The 18,967-nt window shown below is 58.1% G+C and overlaps 1 protein-coding gene across 1 annotated transcript in view; it reads right to left on the reverse strand.

Moving 5' to 3' along the window:
• Positions 1 to 1,405: 1,405 nt before the first annotated feature.
• Positions 1,406 to 18,967, reverse strand: part of TMEM132E (transmembrane protein 132E) — a 49,937-nt gene continuing 32,375 nt past the window's right edge. The window contains exons 2-9 of the mRNA XM_059906427.1: positions 12,271 to 13,204; positions 10,638 to 10,784; positions 10,184 to 10,376; positions 9,377 to 9,520; positions 6,722 to 6,927; positions 4,613 to 4,901; positions 3,444 to 3,635; positions 1,406 to 2,518 (exon numbers count right to left, since the gene is read on the reverse strand). Of these exons, the coding sequence (XP_059762410.1) occupies positions 1,463 to 2,518; positions 3,444 to 3,635; positions 4,613 to 4,901; positions 6,722 to 6,927; positions 9,377 to 9,520; positions 10,184 to 10,376; positions 10,638 to 10,784; positions 12,271 to 13,204 (3,161 nt within the window). The 3' untranslated portion in view covers positions 1,406 to 1,462. The remainder of the gene's footprint in view (positions 2,519 to 3,443; positions 3,636 to 4,612; positions 4,902 to 6,721; positions 6,928 to 9,376; positions 9,521 to 10,183; positions 10,377 to 10,637; positions 10,785 to 12,270; positions 13,205 to 18,967) is intronic.

The raw sequence follows: 18,967 nt of genomic DNA on the forward strand, positions 1-18,967 counted from the left end.
AATCCCTGGAGAAGAGAGGCCTCCCTGGGAGGTGGTGATGGTGACGAGGAGGGGTGCCCTCTGAGAGGTGGACTGAGGCAGGGGAGGAAACTGGAGTGAGCTCAGGTGTGCACACAACCCTCTCACCTCTCTCCTTTTTCTGTACCCTCCTACCCTTCTCCTAGAGGAGGCATCTCTTTATAAGGGCACATTTCTGGTTCAGCGAGTCCTCTATCCCCAGAGGTGAGCATCCCCCCAGCACCATAGGGTTTAAAGGGACCTGGCTGGATGTCGGAGGAGGAGGAGCAGGACCGCAGGTGGCTCAGCCATGTTTCCATCTCATGTCATTTAGCGTGACCTCCGTGTGTGTGTGTGTGTGTGTGTGTATGTGTGCATGCACGCGCCTGCACGCAAGGAAGAGACACAGAGCCAACCACCACGTACTGCCTGTTCTCCGGGAGCTGATGCCCCCCCGCCCAGTCTGGTCGCCTCCATTTACTTAAGAAAAATCCAACACAGTGGTGGGTAGAACCCGAGAGAGGGGTGGCTGGGGGATGGGGTAGGGGAGCCGCGGGCTCCCTTCTGCCTTGCTCCTCCCAGGGTCCTTCCCAGCACTGCCTGGTGCCCTCTCCCCCGCCCACCGGATTCCGCCTGGCAGGGGGGTGGGTGTCTGCCCCTGCAGAGAGGAAGGCGTGCTCGGCGGAGCGGGAGGGGCGGCTAAGGCGTAGTGTTGATCTTGCTGAGGGGTGGGCGGGAGGCACCCAGGGCTCCCGGGCACCCAGACCACAGTGCTCTGGGGTGGACCAAGGACTCCTCCCCCTTGAGGGCCTGCCCACAGCCCTTGGGGGTACAGGATGGAGTCCTGAGATCTCAGAGAGGCGCCTGGCTTGGCCCCAGACCCCTCTGGAGAGTCAGCTCCCAGGTCCTGGGAAGGAACTGGGGGGCACCCAGAAGCCAGCAGATGCTACAAATATCCCCTGCCCCCCAAATGTTTTGTCCACAGCAAGATCCTTGGCAGGGCAGGCAGCTGCCGCCTCCCCACCCTGCAGGACAGAAATCCCTGAATAGTGGTTTGAGAAGTCTTTGTGCAGCTTGTGACACAAGACCCCCCAGAGCCCCCCACACAGGGGGAAGCAGGGGACGTGGGGGGATGGGGCAGGGCATTGTGTGGCCCCTCGGCCCAAGCTTGGCCTCCTTGCCCCCGTCTTGGGGCAGGGGGGCTGTCTAAGACGGGAGGAGGGTTGGAAAGGGTAGAAGGAAGGCTGGGATTGCTCTCCTCTTAGCAAGCTCCAGGAGGAAGGCACCTCCACCTCTGGGGGTGGAGGAGGGTAAGGTGTGAGGTAAGGAGGTGGCCTTCCGGGAGGAGCAAAGCTGCAGGGGCCGAAGTATAAGATCCACTTCAGCCGGTCCACGTCAAGTGTGAGCTGGGTCCCGGCTGGGTCCCACGCAGCGCCCACGCTGTGGCGGGCAGGGGACGGCGCCCCTACGCAATCTCTTTGATTCTGCGCATGTAATTGTGCAGGTCAGGGGGCGGAGTGGGCTGCGCGGTGCCCGCCACATCTGGGCAGCCCCATCCCAGGTCCTCTTCGTCCTCCTCGTCCTCTTCGCCGGCGGGCACCGAGTCATAGGCCAGCTCCTCCGAGGGCAGCGTCGTGAAGGTGGTAAACTTGACCCGCTTGCGCTTGGAGGTGGGTGAGCTGGCGGGGTCTTCGGCCTGGTCCCGGGCCGAGCCGCCCGAGGAGCCGTCGCCCCGCCCGTGCACCTGGCTCTGGACGCTGGTCTGCGAGCTGCCGCTGCTGTGGTGGTCGCCGTGGCAGCAGGCGGGCACGGTCTCCATCGGGTTGCTGGCGGGTGGCGACAGCTCCCCCTGCCCCCGCAGCGGCTGCCCATTGCCCAGGAACACCCAATGGTGAGAGTGGTCCATGCTGGTCTGACCCTCGGGCGGGATGCGCTTGTGCCGGTAGCGCAGCACGAAGACGATGCAGTTGATGAGGAAGACCAGGATGGCGAGGCAGAAGACGCCCAGCAGCGCGTACATGCCAATCTCCAGGTCCGTCAGCCCCCTCGGCATCTGCAGGAAGCCGGTGGGCAGTGGCAGGAAATCTTCTGTGGGTGGCACCGCCGGGCTGGCGGTGCCCGGGCCCACGGCCTCGGGCGGGGACCCGGCAGTGCCCGGCGGGCCAGCTCCCTGGGCCTCGTCCTCGCCCCCGCCGGGCCCTGGCTGGCTGGGGCCGGGGTAGTCGTAGGTGGGGTCCCCCTCTTCCCGCCCAAAGTGCACCCGCAGGCCTACAGGGGTCGTGGCCAGCACACTCTTGCGCTTGGTTTTCTGGCAGCTCTCGGCGATGGTGAGCTCCGCACGGAGCAGCTCCCCGGCCCCCTCGGCCTCAGCCACCACCAGTGGGAAGGCCCGGTCCTGGGTCACTGTGGCCACGCGCTCGTCCAGACTGCTCACCAGCAGCCCGTAGTCCCGGGGGCTGTAGAGGGAGAGTGGGGCCGTGGTACCGTCGCTGTAGGAGAGCCAGAGGCTCAGGAGGGCTTCCTGGAGGAAGAGGAGGAGAGGACAGGAATCAGAGATCTACTCCTGCTGGCCTCCCTGCAGGGTCCTGAGCTCCGTGAGGGCCGAGGCGCTCTGGCTCCCTGCTGTATTCCCAGTACTGGAACAGTGCCTGGCAGGCGGTGGGTGCTCGGGAATGGTTATCTGAGGGGGAGTTCTCCCACTCAACTCAGTACAGGGAGTTATGGCCCCGTACTGCCCCGAGAACGTCCTTGCCCACTTCGCCCTTCTCCCCCGGATGAGTTGATGGTAAATTCTGCCTTGGGTCTAACTCAGATCCCTTCTGCTGCAGGAGTCACACCGTATCTCCATGCCTGATCACCCCCAGCAGGCACATGGAGACTGAGAACGCACACATACTGAACCCCAGGCCTGTCCTCTGTTTGTTAAACCTTCTGAGAGCTGACCTCCTTGCAGATGAAGAAGCAGGGCTCAGAGACAAGCAACTGGCCTGGGGTCACAAAGCACGTTGGGGCAAAGGAATCCTGTGTCCTGACCTCTGGCTCGGTGCTCAGTGCCCACCTTCTCCCTCCCTGTGCCTCCACCTGTATCATTTCCACCTTTGTCCCATAGCCAGTGCCCTGGTGTATCTGTGGGGGGGCTAGAGCTGGGGGTCCAGAGATGGGTGAGGGTAATTCCGGGGGGTGGAGGCGGAAGTGACGGGCCCTCTGAGAATGCAGGAGTGGGAACCTTCAGCAGGAGCATCTCACCATGGCAGGTGCAGGAAGTGAGACCTTGGCCAGACTCCCGGGCAGATGGTGGGGCATGGCGTAGGGCAGGCGCGCAGGGCACAAAGGGTAGATCGATCTTCCATTATCAAAGCCCTAATCTGGGGGGCTCGTGGCCAGAACCTGCAAGTCCTCCTTCCACACCCCAAGCCCCCAGGCTGGCCCGCTGGGCATCCAGTTACCTGCTTGAGGGAGCTGAGGGTCTGCTGGGCGGCCGTGGTGGCCACGATGGTGTGGCTGCTCCCGGGGCTGGGCCGCAGGGACAGGGCGAGGCTGGCCACCACCTGGGCCTGCAGCTGTGTGATGCTGACCTTCTCCTCTGTCACTGTCAACAGTGTCTCCCCAAGCACGGACTCCGTCAGGGGGGAAACCACCTGAGGCAGGGTGGGGCGGGGATGGGTGAGAGCCAGGAGAGAAGGACACCTCGCCCCCCCCCCCCCCCCCGCCAAATCCCCAAACAGGGAGGAATCTGAGCGCTGCTGGAAGAGAAGCCCAGGGGGCGGGGCAGATTGGGATGCAGGACTCCTGGGCTCTGCCTTAGGTCTGCAACCGGGAACCAGGGTCCAGAGGCCAAGCAAGGGTCAAAGGCTCACAGGAGCCAGGCAGGAAGACAGATGATTTTAAAGAAAACAACAGCCCTGCCGTAGGGTGATAAGTCACAATTGATGGTCAGCCTCAATGTCAGGGAGACAAAAGGGAGTGGTGGGCACTGGGGCAAATGGGAGAACTCGTGCTCAGGTAAAAAAAGGCAGCAGTACTGACTCCAGCTGATGATTGCCAGGCAGGAATGCAGACCCTGTGCTGCCAGATTCATATTTTCTAAAACCAGAAATTTACATCTTTTAAAAAATGAGAAACCTCCCAATTTTTAAACGGTTGGGTCAATCTTTTTACAAACAAAATATGTCTGCAGGCAGATTTCAGCCCCTGGGTCACTATTTATAGTCTCTTAGATGGATGATATCTACCCAGGCACCCAGCTATCAAGGAGGAAGGTCAAAGTTGAGTCCCCAGATCTCCAGATTTCCCTTTTCTGGCCTCTACGCTGGCTGGGCCCTCCCACCTCCTCCCCCCTCAGCCACGGCTCTCTCAGGGGCCACACTGAGCCATGCAAGGTTGATAGAGGCTGGTGAGGCCCGGAGGGAGAAGCTTCGCCAAGGTTCTTGACCTTCGATGGTAGAATTTCAAGCAGAAGGGCAGGTGGGGGAAGAAAGTGTGTTTGGGGGCCCGTCTGGGTTTGCTCCCCGAGGCCGAGGCGCTGGAAATGCTGTCTTAGGAACGTCTGTGTCAAGGCTCCCGGCACGCCGCCCCCGCCCCGCCCCCTCCCCCCCGCCCCCCACCCCGTGCTTACCTTGAAGGGCGTGGTGCCTGGCTCCAGCCCCGCCAGCGTGCTGCCGTCTACCATGCGTGCCACTCGGGGGTCACCCACCCGCATGAAGTCGCTGACCAGGTCGGTGACCTCCACCAGCCAGTCTGGGCCCAGCATGGTGACCACCTGGTCGGTGCCCTCCGACGACGTCGTGTGGAACTGGGTGAAAACCTGCAGGGTGGCGTGCTGGTACTGCAGGGTGCAGCCGCGGCTCGGGCTCTGCCGGCGCTCCTCCTCCTCCTCGTCCTCGTCCTCGCTCTCCCGGGCTGATCTGGGTGGGGGAGGCCTGGAGTCAGGGCTCCCCAGCCCGGCTCTGACCTGCACGAGTCCCTCCCTCCTTCTTGCCCTACCAGCCCCTCCCCGGCTCCCGTGGGTGGAAGGCTTTCCCTGGCCCATCCCTTCTGTCTCTGACAAGCCTGGAGGCTGAAGTCCCAGGCTTTCCTCTCCTAGAAAGGTACCTTCTTGACTCCCCACCCCACCCCGTGTCCCCTGCTTGGCTGCGCCCACACCTGTGAATAGCTGGCATCAAATCTTAGCAAATACTGGCTCTTTCTCAGCACTGAGCACTTGCTGGGCCCTGGGCTCAGCTCTAACTTGGATCAAAGGTGATCCTTGCTCAAGTGCCAGGAGGCTTAGCTACGTCGTGTCCTACAGTGGTGTGGCAGACAGAACTTGGATATTTAGCTGATGAGATTGCCAAGCAGAGTGTGGGAGGTGTGTCCTGGCTTCCTCTGGCTGCTCAGAGTAAAATGCAAGAGGAGACAGATAAATGGAGGGAGGAACTGGCAGGCAAAAGGGAACCAGGACTTGACAATTTGGGGAATTCTCAGCCTATCCAGATTGCCAAAAATGCAAAAATCAGGAGATTCACCCAGGAAAGCGGGCTGTGGAGAGAGAGAAGGGTGTGGCCAGCGCTTGGCTAGTGCTTCAGAAGGATTAACCACCAGAATATTCATTCACATAGAGGGCTCTTTTACCTGTGTTAACTAATTTAATCCTCACAGCAATCTGCTGAGCTAAGTGTTAACGTGCCCATTTTAGAGATGAGGAAACTGAGGCACAGTAGCCTAAGGTTACCCAGCTAGCAAATAGCAGTCAGGATTTCACCCCAAGCCATCTGGCTTCAGAGTTCACTATGTCCTTCACTACTCAAAGCAGCATCAACCTCACGGGGAGCTGGCCTGAAATGCAGACTCACAGGCCCCATCCCAGTTTCACAGAATCAGAATCTGCATTTTAACAGCATCCTTGGGCAAGTCGCGCACAAGTTCAAGAGGCTCTGGTTTATGCTGCCTTGCTTTTCCAAATCTCCGCAGAACTGAACTGATCCCAACTCTCACTAGGCCGCCTGCTTCTTTCTCCAGCTCCGCCCCTCCCGCTCTTAGCTGCCTGTCACTCTGCCTCTCTTCTCTTCCCTGCTGGCTTCTCTCTCCAGCAGCGATGAGTGGGTGAGTGGAGTGTCCTGAGTACACATGGACCTGCCCCACAGATGGGCACCCGGGTGTGTGAACATGTATCCCAGCGAGGGAGCCCAGTGGGGGTCACCGTGTGCCTGGCTGATGTACTCACAAGTGTGCCCCTGGTGTGCCCAGGCTGGGGCACGCGTGTACAGGTGTGTGAGCACCTGTGTTGGTGTTTCTGCTCCATTTTGTCTGCTGCTTGACTGCTCTCACCCTGTCTCCCTAGCCAACTCCTTTCCACTCATCCTTTAAGACTTAGCTCTGGAGTCACCTCTTCCAGGAAGCCTGCTTTGACTTCTTCTGGAGGAAGAGGTGGTTCTTTCCTTTGTGCCACTTGCTTCCCTGTACTCAGGGCTTCCTTCATCCACCACGCTCCATGGTATATATAAGACGGCTTCCTGATGGACCCAGAGCTCAGCTGGGTCAGGCTCTGGCCACACTTACCTGCTCCCCTCCCTGCCCCGATCCGTGCCTGGCACACAGTAGCTGCTCAATAAGTTTGTTGATTGCATAACCGACCTGCAGACTGTGTACACCTAGGGCCTTACACACACATGCAGATCAGACGTTGTGCCAGGGCTGTGTCACCCATGAGTATCCCCAGCATCTGCCGTGTTTGGAGGGGCCATACCTCCGGTCAGGAAGGATAGGTACCCTCCAGCCCTTCACTTGGCTGAGGCGGGCATCCGAGAGCTCAATGTGCAGGGGCAGCTTGGGCACCCAGACTGTCATTTCCAGGGGGGCATTGAGGACGTCGTAGCGGAAGGTGACCCTGGCGTTCATGGAACCGCGAGACTCCTTTCCGCTAACAAACACGTAGTCACAGCTGCTGGATACCTGGGGAGGGGGAGAGAGGTTGGTTGGCCTGTCTTGCCCTACAGGTCATCCTGTGGGGCAGTGCAGAGGACTTCATTCTGACAAGGAAGGCCAGAAGGCCATTGGACAGAGAAAGTGCCAGTCACAGGAGGCTGAAGGGGAAGGGCTGGGTGGGAGAAGGCCCCTAATTTAATTCCTCTGGGAGGTGTCAGCTTCCACTCCATTGCTCCAGAGATCACCTCTTAGTGGCTACCTTGGGAGGATTTTGCTCCCTGGCAAGAAGCCAGTGTGCCAGTATTTTTGTAAGGGGCTGCTTTTGATGTGCCAGGCCACACCGTGGGGGAGTCTTCAGGCTGAGGGTCCCCAGCGCTGGCTCTCCTCCCCAGCATGACCGCCTGGGCTCTGGAGCAGGTGTCTGATGGTAGAGTCCTCCACAGTACACAGGAGTAGCCTGTCCTGAGCAGGACACTGGGGTGCGACTGGGCGGGGAGGAGGTCGAGGTGGAGGGGGTGGGGAGAAGGGGCAGGCCCACAGCTCCTGCAAGGTGCCTCTGGCCCAGTGGTCCCAGGCAGATGGGCAGCTGGTTAATTTCCGGGAGGGGGCTGCTCCAGCCAGGGGTGGAACTGAGGGAAAGGGAGAGGAAATTTCAGGACCAGAGAACCCCAAGCACAGACAGGTGGACAACTGCCACCCACGGGGGCAGCTTTTGCAAATGCATGCCCACCTGGACACCGCCTTGCATTCTTCACGGCTCCCTGGATGAGCATATGCTCACTGAACACATCTTGGTGGGTAGCTGTGCCCACGCACAGCGGTGTCCCTGCTAGTACTTCAGGGCAGATGCAACGGGTGTCCGTGTAAGTGCCCACGCACACGCCTGGCATACCTGGAGTGAATCCTGTGTGCAATGCATTTAGGCGCTCCTACTGGGACACGCCCCCGGGTGCACATCCTTGAGTCTGGAGGAGGGTCTATCAGGCAGCCTATGGGCTGATGACGACCTGAAGGCTCTGGTGGGGCTGGGGAGGGGCTGGGACTGTGGTTCATCTGTGCAGATGAGCCCCTGACGGTCCCAAACTCCTTCGAGCTCTCTTAATCATCTCAGGGGGTGGGTGGAGAGGAGTGGGACGGTGGCTCTGCTAGAAATGCTCATTTCCCACTTGGGAAGGCAGAGAATTCCAGCTGAAGGCTGGCAAATCCCATTTAGAATGCTGGCAAACTCCCGGAAGAACCTGAGAGTATTTCACTGAGAACGGAAACAAATTCCATTTCGAATCTTTGCTAATTCCCTTTGGTATCAAAGCCACGGTGACTGTTCTGGTCTGCTCTGGGGCGGGGGTGTGGGGGTCTGGGTGGTAGAGGAAGGTGCTGGGTGAGGGCTCTCGGGAGCAGGCCCATTTCTCCCGGTCCCAGCCTGTCAGCAGTGGCAAGCCCCAGGGGCCTGGCAAGGCTTCTAGTCCTCAGGAGGCCGTGGGTGTGTGGTACCAAGCCGTCTGCTCTGGCTCACTCGGGTGACATTCTTCCTGGATGGGGGGATGGAGGAGGTGAGCCTCGGGCTCCAGACACCAGAAGGGATCCAGGGCAGAGCAGAGAGAGAGAGAGAGAGAGAGAGCGAGAAAGCACACACTCCCAGGGAGGGAGGAGGACACCGACATCCCCACTCCCCCTGCTGAAGGATTTACAGGAACAGGAAACAGATTCTGTTGCCCAATTATTTGATTTTGGCACCAGCTGGAGGCTGGCAAGGCAGACAGCTCACCCATCCCACAGGGACCAGGGCTGGATGCCCTCCTGCATCACTGCCCGCCCCACTGCCTCCTCCCCGCATCTGACCACTGTCCAAAGCCAGAGGAAATCTGGAGGCCCTCCTGGGGAGGTAGCAAACTGGGCCAATCAAGTCAGATCAACGTCCTGTTTGCTGGGCTGTGGAGGACCCACTGCCCAGAGGGGGCCTCTGGGGAGGAGCTCAGGGCAAGGCCTTTGGGAGGTGGAGGGCTGGGGTGGGTGTTCCTGGAGTGGGTCCTTTTACACAACCTTCACTCCTGGCCTAACTCATGAGCTTCTGGAGGCTTCCTCCCTGGGCTGGATCTCCTCCACCTGGTCACCAGCACCCAGGTTCAGGGCATGTCTCTGAGACCCCCCAGGACGCCCTCCCCTATTGCTTTGCCCGGGGTCTGCCACACAGCAAGGGCTCAGTAATGACTTGGGGATTGAATTCAAGTTGTCAATGCTGCTTTCTCCCTTCAGCCTGCCAAAAGGTCTCTTCCACATGCCTGCAGGAAGCCCTCCAGGACCTCCCCTTGCTCAGGCTGGACATGGGATGCTCTTCCCCTCACCCCCTGCCACTTCCCCTCCTCTTGCCTACCAAGGGGACCTGCCTGGGATGTGAATTCCCCTCTGGTTTGGGGTCCCACTCCCCCGGAAGGCCTGAGGCCTTCTTCCCAGGCTCCCCCACCTCCAGGAAGCTCACCTTGATGATGTCCTCATTGTCAGATTCGCATTCCACCAGGGCAGAGACATCTAGGACAAGGCCGGTCACCTCGATGGCAATGACCTTGACAGGGATGGCCACCGTCCGGCCAGTCAGGATGGCTGTGTTGATGATCTCTGTGTCCTGCAGGGAAGAGAGGAGGGCGGGGCTCTGCTGAGCTGCTTGAGGGCCCCTGCTCTCCCAGGACCACCAGCCAAGCCCCGGCAGCTCCCAGCTGTGCCCACTCCTCAGATGCGTATCCTTCCCGTGGGGACGTGGGCAGACTGATGCATCTAGCCGGTCTCGCGTGCCTTCTCAGACGCTCTGCTCACTTGGACTCCGGTGGTAGCCTTCAGGGTCTACCCCACTCTGCTGCCAGAAAACAATGCTTCCCCAATCCTCCACCATCTCCTCTCAGCATCTTCCATGCTCCTCCAGACTCAGAGTAATGTCCAGTACATTTGCCTGGCTATTCCATGTGCGCCTGGGCTGGTCCCAGGCAATCATTCCACGGCACTCTTCCTAAACCCATTGCTCCTTTGAACAAACTATTCCCATTCCCATCACCTCACCTTTGCCCAGGAGATCCCCTGCTTAAAGCACCTTCCTCATCTTCTCTGACTGTATGATCCCCTCCTCCATGGGACCTTCAAGGCTCCACTGCATGGTCACCTCGTCCAGGAAGCCCCCCCTCCCTCCCAAGTGGCCCCTCCATGGTGACTTCTCCCACCTCCGTGCCCCTCAGCAGCCGCTGTCCCACTCCAGCACCAGGCGCAGAGCTCACCTGCCTCCTGTGAGTGCACTCACCATGGCCAGGGGCAGGATGGCCTGCACATCCCGCTGGATGACCGTCAGCTCGGTGACAGCCCGCTCCAGGTCAGGCAGGGCACCGTGGCCGCGGTAGTCGATGTGCCACATGATCCTCCGCTTGACTGACTGGCTGGTGAAGTTCTCCATCTCAAAGTCCAGCTGCAGGATCTCCAGGGGCCCCTGGTCCTCCCTGCGTGGTGGGGGAAGGGAGGAGAGCCCAGGAGGAAGGGCTGGGAGCAGCTCAGGAGCTCCGAAACCCTCACTGAGGACCCTAGCCCTCCTCAGTGGCCTTTCCCCGGGGCCCTCTGAGCCTTCCCCAGCCTGGCCTCCAGGGTCCCCAGAAAGTACGCCCCAGCCCTTCCGCCGGCCTGGCCTCCTCCGTCAAGAATTCCCCCACCCCTCCCCGGTGCTGTCCTGCAAAGAGGTGGGCAGAGGAGCCACCTTGGCTCACCAGAGGGGCAGCGGTGTGCCCTGGGCCCAGGACACATCCACGGTGGCTGTTGAATGCTTTGCCCCAGTCAGCAGCTCCGAGGTCACGTGCCACTGGCCACTCCGTGACTTGGTTCCTAGAAGGGTCACGCCCTTCTTGGCCTTCACCCTGGGACAAAGCAGGAAGAAGAAGAGGGAGAGGGTCAGCTTGGGGTCCAAGGGCTGCCCACCTGCCTACCATCCTTAGGCTGGGGCTGGGAGAAGGGGGAGCAGGTGAGTAAGTTACCCTGAGTTATAGAGTCAAAGCCTGAAACTAATTTGGGAGATCTGGTCTCATGTAGCTTCAACCTCTGGCCCTAGTGGAAGCTGTAGTCCCTTCTGTTATATCTCTGCCAGATATTTACCTAACCTCTACTTGCATACCTTAGTGACAGGGGACTCACTACTTCTGCACACATCCCATTACATCTTTAGAAAGTCCCTAAAAGGAGAAACTTCTTCCCTGTATGTAGCTGAAATAGAACAGCTGTGGGTTCTGTTGGGGGAAGGGAGGACAACTCTCTTCCACCTGAATAGACACCTGGGGAGGTGAGCAGGAGTTCTCTGAGTCTTCTTTTCTCCAGGCCTAAAATCTTCAGTTCCTCCAATTTGTTGCTCTTTTGCCATAGTTTCAAGTCGCCCATATCCTAGTCACCCTCTTCTGGACATTCTGAATACATAAGGTGTAGTGTCTTATACTAAATACAACACTTCAGCTCTAATTAACACTAACTAAAGCAGATTGATTATCAACTCCTTAATTCTACATACTTTACTCCTATTAATGCAGCCCAAGATCTCTGATGACTGATTTAACCCATATTCACATTCAGGTATTAATCACTGAATTAGGTATGACTCTGTCCAGGAATACTTGAACTTTAAGGTAGTACATTCAGGACAGGAGGCAATACTTAAAGAAGTTGGAGGTTAATGGTGCTGTTTCAGGTCCCATGTATAGTGCTTGGGTTGGTGGGGAGCATTTTGGTGGGGCCTTTCTTATATCCTCAGAATCACCCAACATGGCTCAAACCATGGATTCCTACCGTGAGACATCATTATAGTTTGTGGGGATGTGATATGACTGAAGGCATTTCTGAATTTGTGAACTGTATCCTTCACAAAGAAAGAGCTAGGACTCCTGAAAATATTTCTCCCCACTCCAGGATTAGACAAATGTCCTGACACACGGACACTCTCCTGTTCATCTTTTGGCTCCCAGGCAAGGGGCTGCTCTCTGATCTCCATTTCTCCTCTTAGGCCTCAGTCTCCTCATCTGTAAAATAGGAGAGTCGCACCCGCTAATGTCTAAGGGCCCTTCCAGCCCCGATTCTATCATTCTGGATATCCATGCTTGTGAAAATGGATGTTTCCTCTTCACCATGACACCCCTTCTGTGAGATAGGGAGGACAGGGCAGACATTTTTGTGGCCATTAGGCGGATGAGAACACCGAGGCTCAGGTAAGTGAGCTGTCTTCCTGAAGCTGCTCAAGTGATAACTGGAAGAACGGGGATTAGGAGGCTGGACGGGCAGGTCTGGGCGAGCCGCCTACAAGGGGTCAGGTGCGCAGCTGACCTTGGAAGGGAAGCCAGACCCCCGCCCATGCCCCCCTACCTGAGAGTGAAGTGCTCCACGCGGGGGCTGGAGGGAGAGGAGGAGTTGGGGGCCAGGTAGAGGAGGATGCTGAGCACTTCCCCGGGCTTGAGGGGCCGGTCAGGCAGGCGGATCACCAGGTTGCCGTCCAGCCTGTGCTCCTGCAGGGTCCTTCTGGGGGGCGCGCGGAACAGGCTGATGCTCCCGATGCGCAGCAGGGGGTGCTGGGTCGGTCTCTCGGCCCGGGCCCCGCCCCCGGGCCCGGCACCCCGCCGTGTTCCTCCTCCACAGCCTCCCGACGCGTCCGGGGCGTGGAGAGTGTAGTACAGCTCGGCTTGCTGACTCTCCCCTGCCGCCTCGGGCTCCAGCCCATCTGGAGACTTGCGGCGGGCAGTGGGTGGTGCGGCCGGGGCCGGGGGCCCGAACCAAGCCAGGGGCAGCTCGGCCCGCACGAGACAGGTGGCCAGACCCCCGCTGAGGCGGCAGGAGCTCTTGACCTCCCGGGCATCCCGGAAGGCGTGCAGGCGGACGCAGGGCAGCCGCTCGGTGACGCCGAAGTCATCCCAGTCCCGGCCGGCCACGTAGAACAGCACCTGGGCCACGGGCTGCGAGGCAGGCACGCGGGGGCGGACGATGAAGGCCCGCACCTTCCAGCTGACCGTCAGGCGCTCGGGGATGTCCAGGGTGCTGGACGGCTGCAGGAGCTCCCGGGCCACCACCTGGCTGGTGCTGAAGGGTCCCAGGGAGACATTGAGGACGGGCAGCTCCTTGGTCTGGAACACCACGAAGGGCTCGGAGCGCTGCAGGGAGCCGTTGGTGACCGTGGGGGGCGTGCGCCGCGCCTCCCGCAGGAAGAAGGCCAGCCGCGTGTGTGACAGGCGGTAGCTGATCGGCAGCACCGGGCTGGCCTGCGGCCCCGGAGGACTGGGGCTGGCCGGGTGGGAGCGGCCAGAGGCTGGGGACAGACAGAAGAAAGACCCCAGAGTGGTCAGGAGAGGCTGTGCTGGGGCTCCAGGGCACCCCAGCCTCCCACCCTTACAGAGGGCCGTCCACTCCCAGCCGAGCCGAGCTCAGCCCGGCTCTCCATCCTCAAGGCTCCAGGCCGGGCTCCACCTTTGCTGGCGTGTTCGTTGCCCTCTTGCTGCTGATTCATTTCTTTATCTGCGATGCAGGGGTAAAGCTAATGCCCGTACAAAGAGTTGTGAAGCTTTAAAGAGGTTTTATCCTCTGGCATCTTCATTTGTAAAATGGGTATAAAAATTGTTTCCGCCTCGAAGAACTATTGTGGGGACTTACCAAAGTCATGTGCGTAGAGGGCTAAGAGCAAGGGTGACGCTGAGGCGATAAGTTTTCACTCTTACCATTATTAATGGTACAGTACAGTATGTATTTAACGATTTAACATTGTTTATTAAAATTAAGCTATTATTCATGCATTAGTATGACAGGCAGTGGCTTATTTGATCCTCATCAAGCCTTTGAACCAGATATTATTATGATCTCCATTGATTCACCCAGTTTTCTATCAATAACTTCTCTTTTTGGAGAGCCTATTCTTACCTCTTACAAATGAAGGTGCCGGATGCTTAAATAACTTACCCAAGTCACGTGAGTGAAAGGGGCCAGCAGCTGAAGTTGAACCTGGGGCCACCTGGCTTTCAAACCCAAGCCTCTACTCCTTTACTGCTCCAGCTGCCTCAGATGGTGCAGGGTCCCCAGGGATCCCACATCGCCCCCTACTCCCTATATGTACCACCCCACAAATACACACCGGGAAGTTGATCCTCGTCCCCCAAACCCAAACGTGGGCCTTGGGGTCTCGGGCTTGACGTCTCGCTTCTCGCGGCCACTCACCGCATCCTCGCAGGATCCCGCCAAGCTGTAGCAATTCTACCTCTTGGCTCTCTGGTCTGTCCCCGGCTGCCCCTGACCTCCATCCCCAGGCCCCTGCTCCAGCTTTGGCTTCATTCCTGTCGCTATGACAACATAACATTGTCTAAGTGGGTCTCACCTCTCCCCAGCTCTTCCCTTCCCTGGCATACCCTTCCCCCCTAGAGCAGCCAGAGGGATTTGTTTCTCCCAGACACAGATCGGACCTTGTTGGCTCCTCACTCCCAGCTCAACACCTGTTGGACATTGTTAAGGAACAGGAAGGACCCAGATGGGGAGGTCTGAGGTTTGAGAACCAGTTCTGGATCTGCTGCTTAGAAAGCAGTTGGGTTGGCTGCTGTGCCCTGGCCCAGGTCATTACCCCAGATCCCACATGTGTGCCTGCAGCCAGCCTCCCTGCAGGTGGCAGGGACATGTTCTCAGAGACTCCAGTGGACCCCTGAGCCATGTTTCTCACCTTTGATGTTGTGTTGTCATTTGTTTTCGAGAATCAAGAAATCGCTCTATGATTTGTGTAACACAATGCAAACGTGTATTATTAAAGACTCTCCCTTCTGCTTACAGAACTCACCTTGCACCTGAGCGTGGCATTCAGGGCCCTCTACAATGAGCTCCAGGCTCCCCTTTCCCCAGTATTCCTCTTCCCAGGCTCCTGCTGCCAGCATAACTGGACAACTTCTGGCTTTAGTGCTCGCCGATGCTGCCTTATCGCCCCTCCTATGCTCATGCTGTGCCCTCTGCATTGGATTCTGTCCTATCCTATCTGCACACATCCAAATCCAAATCTTCCTCTAAGGCCCTGCTCAAATGCCACTTCCTCCACGAAGCCCTCCAAGATATGACCTCTACTCCTGGGAATTTCCTCAGAGCTTTGCCCTTCTCTGAGGGAACCTCTCATCCTGCCTTGCGTGAGAGTTATCTACGAGGCCTTGCACTGAACAAGTCTTTAACAAATCACGGTTGATCTACACTGAGTGATTCGCAGAGACCTCCGTCCCAAGGAGACTCCTAATCAGTGCTATGGTGGTTACTTGCCGCTTATGCATAGTATCATGTTACCACCATCAATGAAACCTTGATGGTTCCACAAACGTTCACACCCAATTCCTCATAAATGCGATGAACTAAAAATTCCCTGCCCTTGAGGCTCTGGTGTCTATGTCTGATGTTTTTAAATTTGTGGTTTAATTTTCTCATTTAACAAATGAGGCAATTGGCTTGGGGCACAACAAAGGCCCTGGGTCAAGTGTCCTAAGAGGAGTGGCACCTGGTCTGTGTGGCTCCTTAGGGCCCCGCTTGAGCAGTCCTTAGGACCGGCTGGTCCCTGGTCCTCTAGGCAGCCCACGTTTTAACCATCAGACTGCTCCCTCTGCTCCCAGGAGAACTCCGTTCTCAGGCCACCCTCCTCCACTAGACGTCCTGCAGCCCTGCAAGGTAAGCCAGCTGCCGATGATGGGGCAGAGATGGGCAGCCTGGTCCCAGATGAGAATAGGAGGGCGTTTGGAGAGACGGGAGCCTTCCCTGCTGCTGCATGGAATCCCTGCCCCACGGTTACCACTGGAGTTTCTGAGAAGGTGTCCCTGCTGCCTGGGGCGAAGCTGGCCCAGGCACACATGTGGGGTCTGGGGTAATGACCTGGGCCAGGGCACAGCAGCCAACCAACTGCTTTCTAAGCAGCAGGAAGCAGGCAAACGGAGGCTTCAGGACTCAAGTTCAAGGCTTCTCCCTGCCACGCTCACGAGGCAACTTGCTTCCCATTTTGAGCCTCGGTTTCCATCTCTAAAATTGAGGAGGTGACATCAGCCCCCTCACGGGGATGTTGAGAGTAGCTGAAAGACCAAGGGGAGGAGGGGGTACTGCTACAGGTGGTGGGATGTCCAGGACCTGCAGGTACTGAGCCGAGATGGGGAGAGGCCACCGTGCTTGTCCTGCTGGGGTTGGAGAAGGGCACCGGCTGTCACTGAGCTGTCAGTGCTCAGGCCGGGTGGACAGGGTAGGGATGTGGATGTCAGAACCAGCGGCCCTGTCTCGTTTACCATCCCCGGGAGACCCCAGAGGCTGCTAAGTGGCACTTAGTCCCCTTTGGCCCTCTCACCGTCCCAACCTCAGGCAGGGCCAGCCATCTGGACCCCTTGGAGGCACAGTGGGGCGGGGCCACCAGATAGGCAGCAGACTCAGAGGGGCGCGGAGAAAGGGATTGGAGAAACGTGCTTGCGTGCACCCCTCCGCCCTCAGATTTTTGTTGAATGAATGCAATTGTCTGAATGAGCTGCCCAGCACTGACTTGGATGCCATGGGTAATGAAAGCGCCCTCCATGGGGCATCCCAGAGGGGACCGGATGGCCAGTCAGGGCAGGGTTGCTGGGCTGGGGGTTCTTGATCCCTCTCAGCAACCTTGCAGATAAGGAGACTGAGTTTCTGAAACAGGAAGCAACTTATATTAAGAAGGCAACTAGCATTTAGAAAAGGGAGCCAGAAAAGATGGTATTAGGGTACTACCACTTTTGTACTGATGTCATCGTGACACACAGCACCACCCCCCATCACCACTGATGAATCATTCTATCCTCTGGGGCCCTGAGACCCCTCTGTGGGCTGAGCAGGGGTGGGGGTGTTCCTGAGACCCCAGCACTAATCTCAGCTCTATGGCTCAATTTCTCTGGAGCCTGAAAGAAGTTGCTTGATGTCTCTGGGCCCCAGTTTTCCCAGGGAGGTAGGGGAGGCCCTGGAAGCCGTCTGGTGTGGTGGGGCTGCTGGGAGGAAGGGGAGACTGGGGGAGTTGCCAGCAGATCAAGTTCTTGGAGACACGATGTGTGAATGTGTGTGCACACGTGCGTGTGCTGAGGTGCACGCTGGCCGGCATCTCACAAGGAGCTCTAAGCTCCGGGCATCACGGAGCATGGCATGGGCTTGGGAAGGAAAAGCTGCTAGAAGGTTCCCTGCAGGAAGACGGATGGGGTAAGGGAGGGTCAAGCCAGAGCCGAGCTCGGCCAGTTCCAGAGGTGGAGGAGGAGTGCTGCGGGGGTGCCGCTGGGGTGGACTTGCGGGCCTGGACCCGACCCGCCTTGGAAACACCCAACACAACTCCCTCCAGTCTGAGGGGGGAGCGCACACACACACACACACACACACACACACACTCACACACTCAGGCTCATACACAGCCCGGCACACACCTGCTCGTCAGGCCCCCCACCAGGAAGCCCGTGACAGGTAGTTCTGAACCCCGGCCGCCCCCGGGCCTCTCACCTGCTCCACTCGGCTCCCCGGAGCCCAGGCTCCACCTGCTGACTTCTGTTTCAGCCCATCTCGCCCTGTGGACCAGACTTAGCACTGCCCTCCTGTCAGCAGCCTCCCCTCTCCTGGGAACAGCAGTCGGATTCTCCCTCCGTCTAGGTGGCCTTGGGCCTAAGCAATCATTTGGGTCTGGCTTCCCTGCTTCTGTCTCCCTAGGGAAGGGGCTCTCCCTGTCTCATCATGTCTCATGGTCAGCATTACATGCCCCCCTTCCAAATTCATACGTCGAAGTCCTAACCCCCAGCATCTCCTAATGTGACTGTGTTTGGAGATGGGGGTCTTTAAAGAGGTAATTAAGTTAAAATGAGGTCATACGGGTGGGTCCTAATCCAATATGACTGGTGCCCTTAAATGAGGAGACTGGGACACAGACACACACAAGAGGGAAGACCATGTGAAGACACAGGGAGAAGGCGGCCGTCTACAAGCCAAGGAGAGAGGCCTCAGAAGGAACCCACCCTGCTGTCACCTTGATCTCAGACTCCCAGCCTCCAGAACTATGAGAAAATACATTTCTGTTGTTTTTGTAGAAGTCTCTGGGACTTTGTCATGGCAGCCCCAGCGGGTTAATAATAGATGGGGATGAGCTATTTCTGTCCCTCACAGCCTCAGTTTCCCCAGTAAGATGTGGAGATACCGTATGGGGGTGGAGGAGGAAGACAGGCTGGGATCATGCAGCTTTTGTAGGCAGGGATAATGATGGAGGCTGAGGCGTTCCCAGGCCCTCCGCTGAGTGTACCTGGCATGTGACCCTTCCTAGCTGAGCTGAGCCAGCTCCTTCCTCCCTCAGCCCTGGAGGGCACATCCAGCTCTTAACAGCTTGGTAACTAAGGGTGAGGTGTCTGTGGATGTAAGAGGTCTGAACTCCCATTTCCCCCACCTCCACCCATCCCCTCTGCCACCAGCTCCCCTGGGCCCTGAACCTGCCCACCTCGGGTACCCTTGGGAGCACCATCCTGGGGCCACTTCAAGACTATGCTCAGCTGAGAGCCAGCAACCTTCATCCTTCCCTTCTTGTTCCAGAACGAGACTAAGGCAGGAAGAGAGGCTTCACTGGAGCTAAAGAAGGGCACTGGACCCACCAGCACCCAAGAGAAGATTTGCCCAGGAGGTGGGGTGTGGGGGTCCCCTCATCCTTCCATGCCTAGCTTAGGCATCACCTCCTCCCTGAAGCCTTCCCGGATACCTCCACTGCCACCATTGCTTTGTTCTGTCCAGTTCTGGCTCGGGCTGATCAGGAGCTTGACCCTGGTATAAGTGTGAGATGCAAATAATCAATGATCTGTCTCAGCCACTTCTGTGAATTTTTCCTGGGAGGCAGGATGCTGGGCCATGGGCCCCTTCGTCTCTCAAGCCACCTCCAATCCAACACCAGAAGGCAGGTACTTGTTTATGCTTTTGCTTTTCCAGCTGGCTTGGGATCTGGGCAGACACTGGGTCTGGACCAGCTTTGCATAGTGCCCGGCGTGGCACACTGTAGGTGCTTAACAAATGTCAATTCTACCCTCTTATAAGGCTGGGGGCACCTGCT

This window comes from Balaenoptera ricei, chromosome 20 (genome assembly GCF_028023285.1).
Source record: "Balaenoptera ricei isolate mBalRic1 chromosome 20, mBalRic1.hap2, whole genome shotgun sequence".
Lineage (NCBI taxonomy): Eukaryota > Metazoa > Chordata > Mammalia > Artiodactyla > Balaenopteridae > Balaenoptera > Balaenoptera ricei.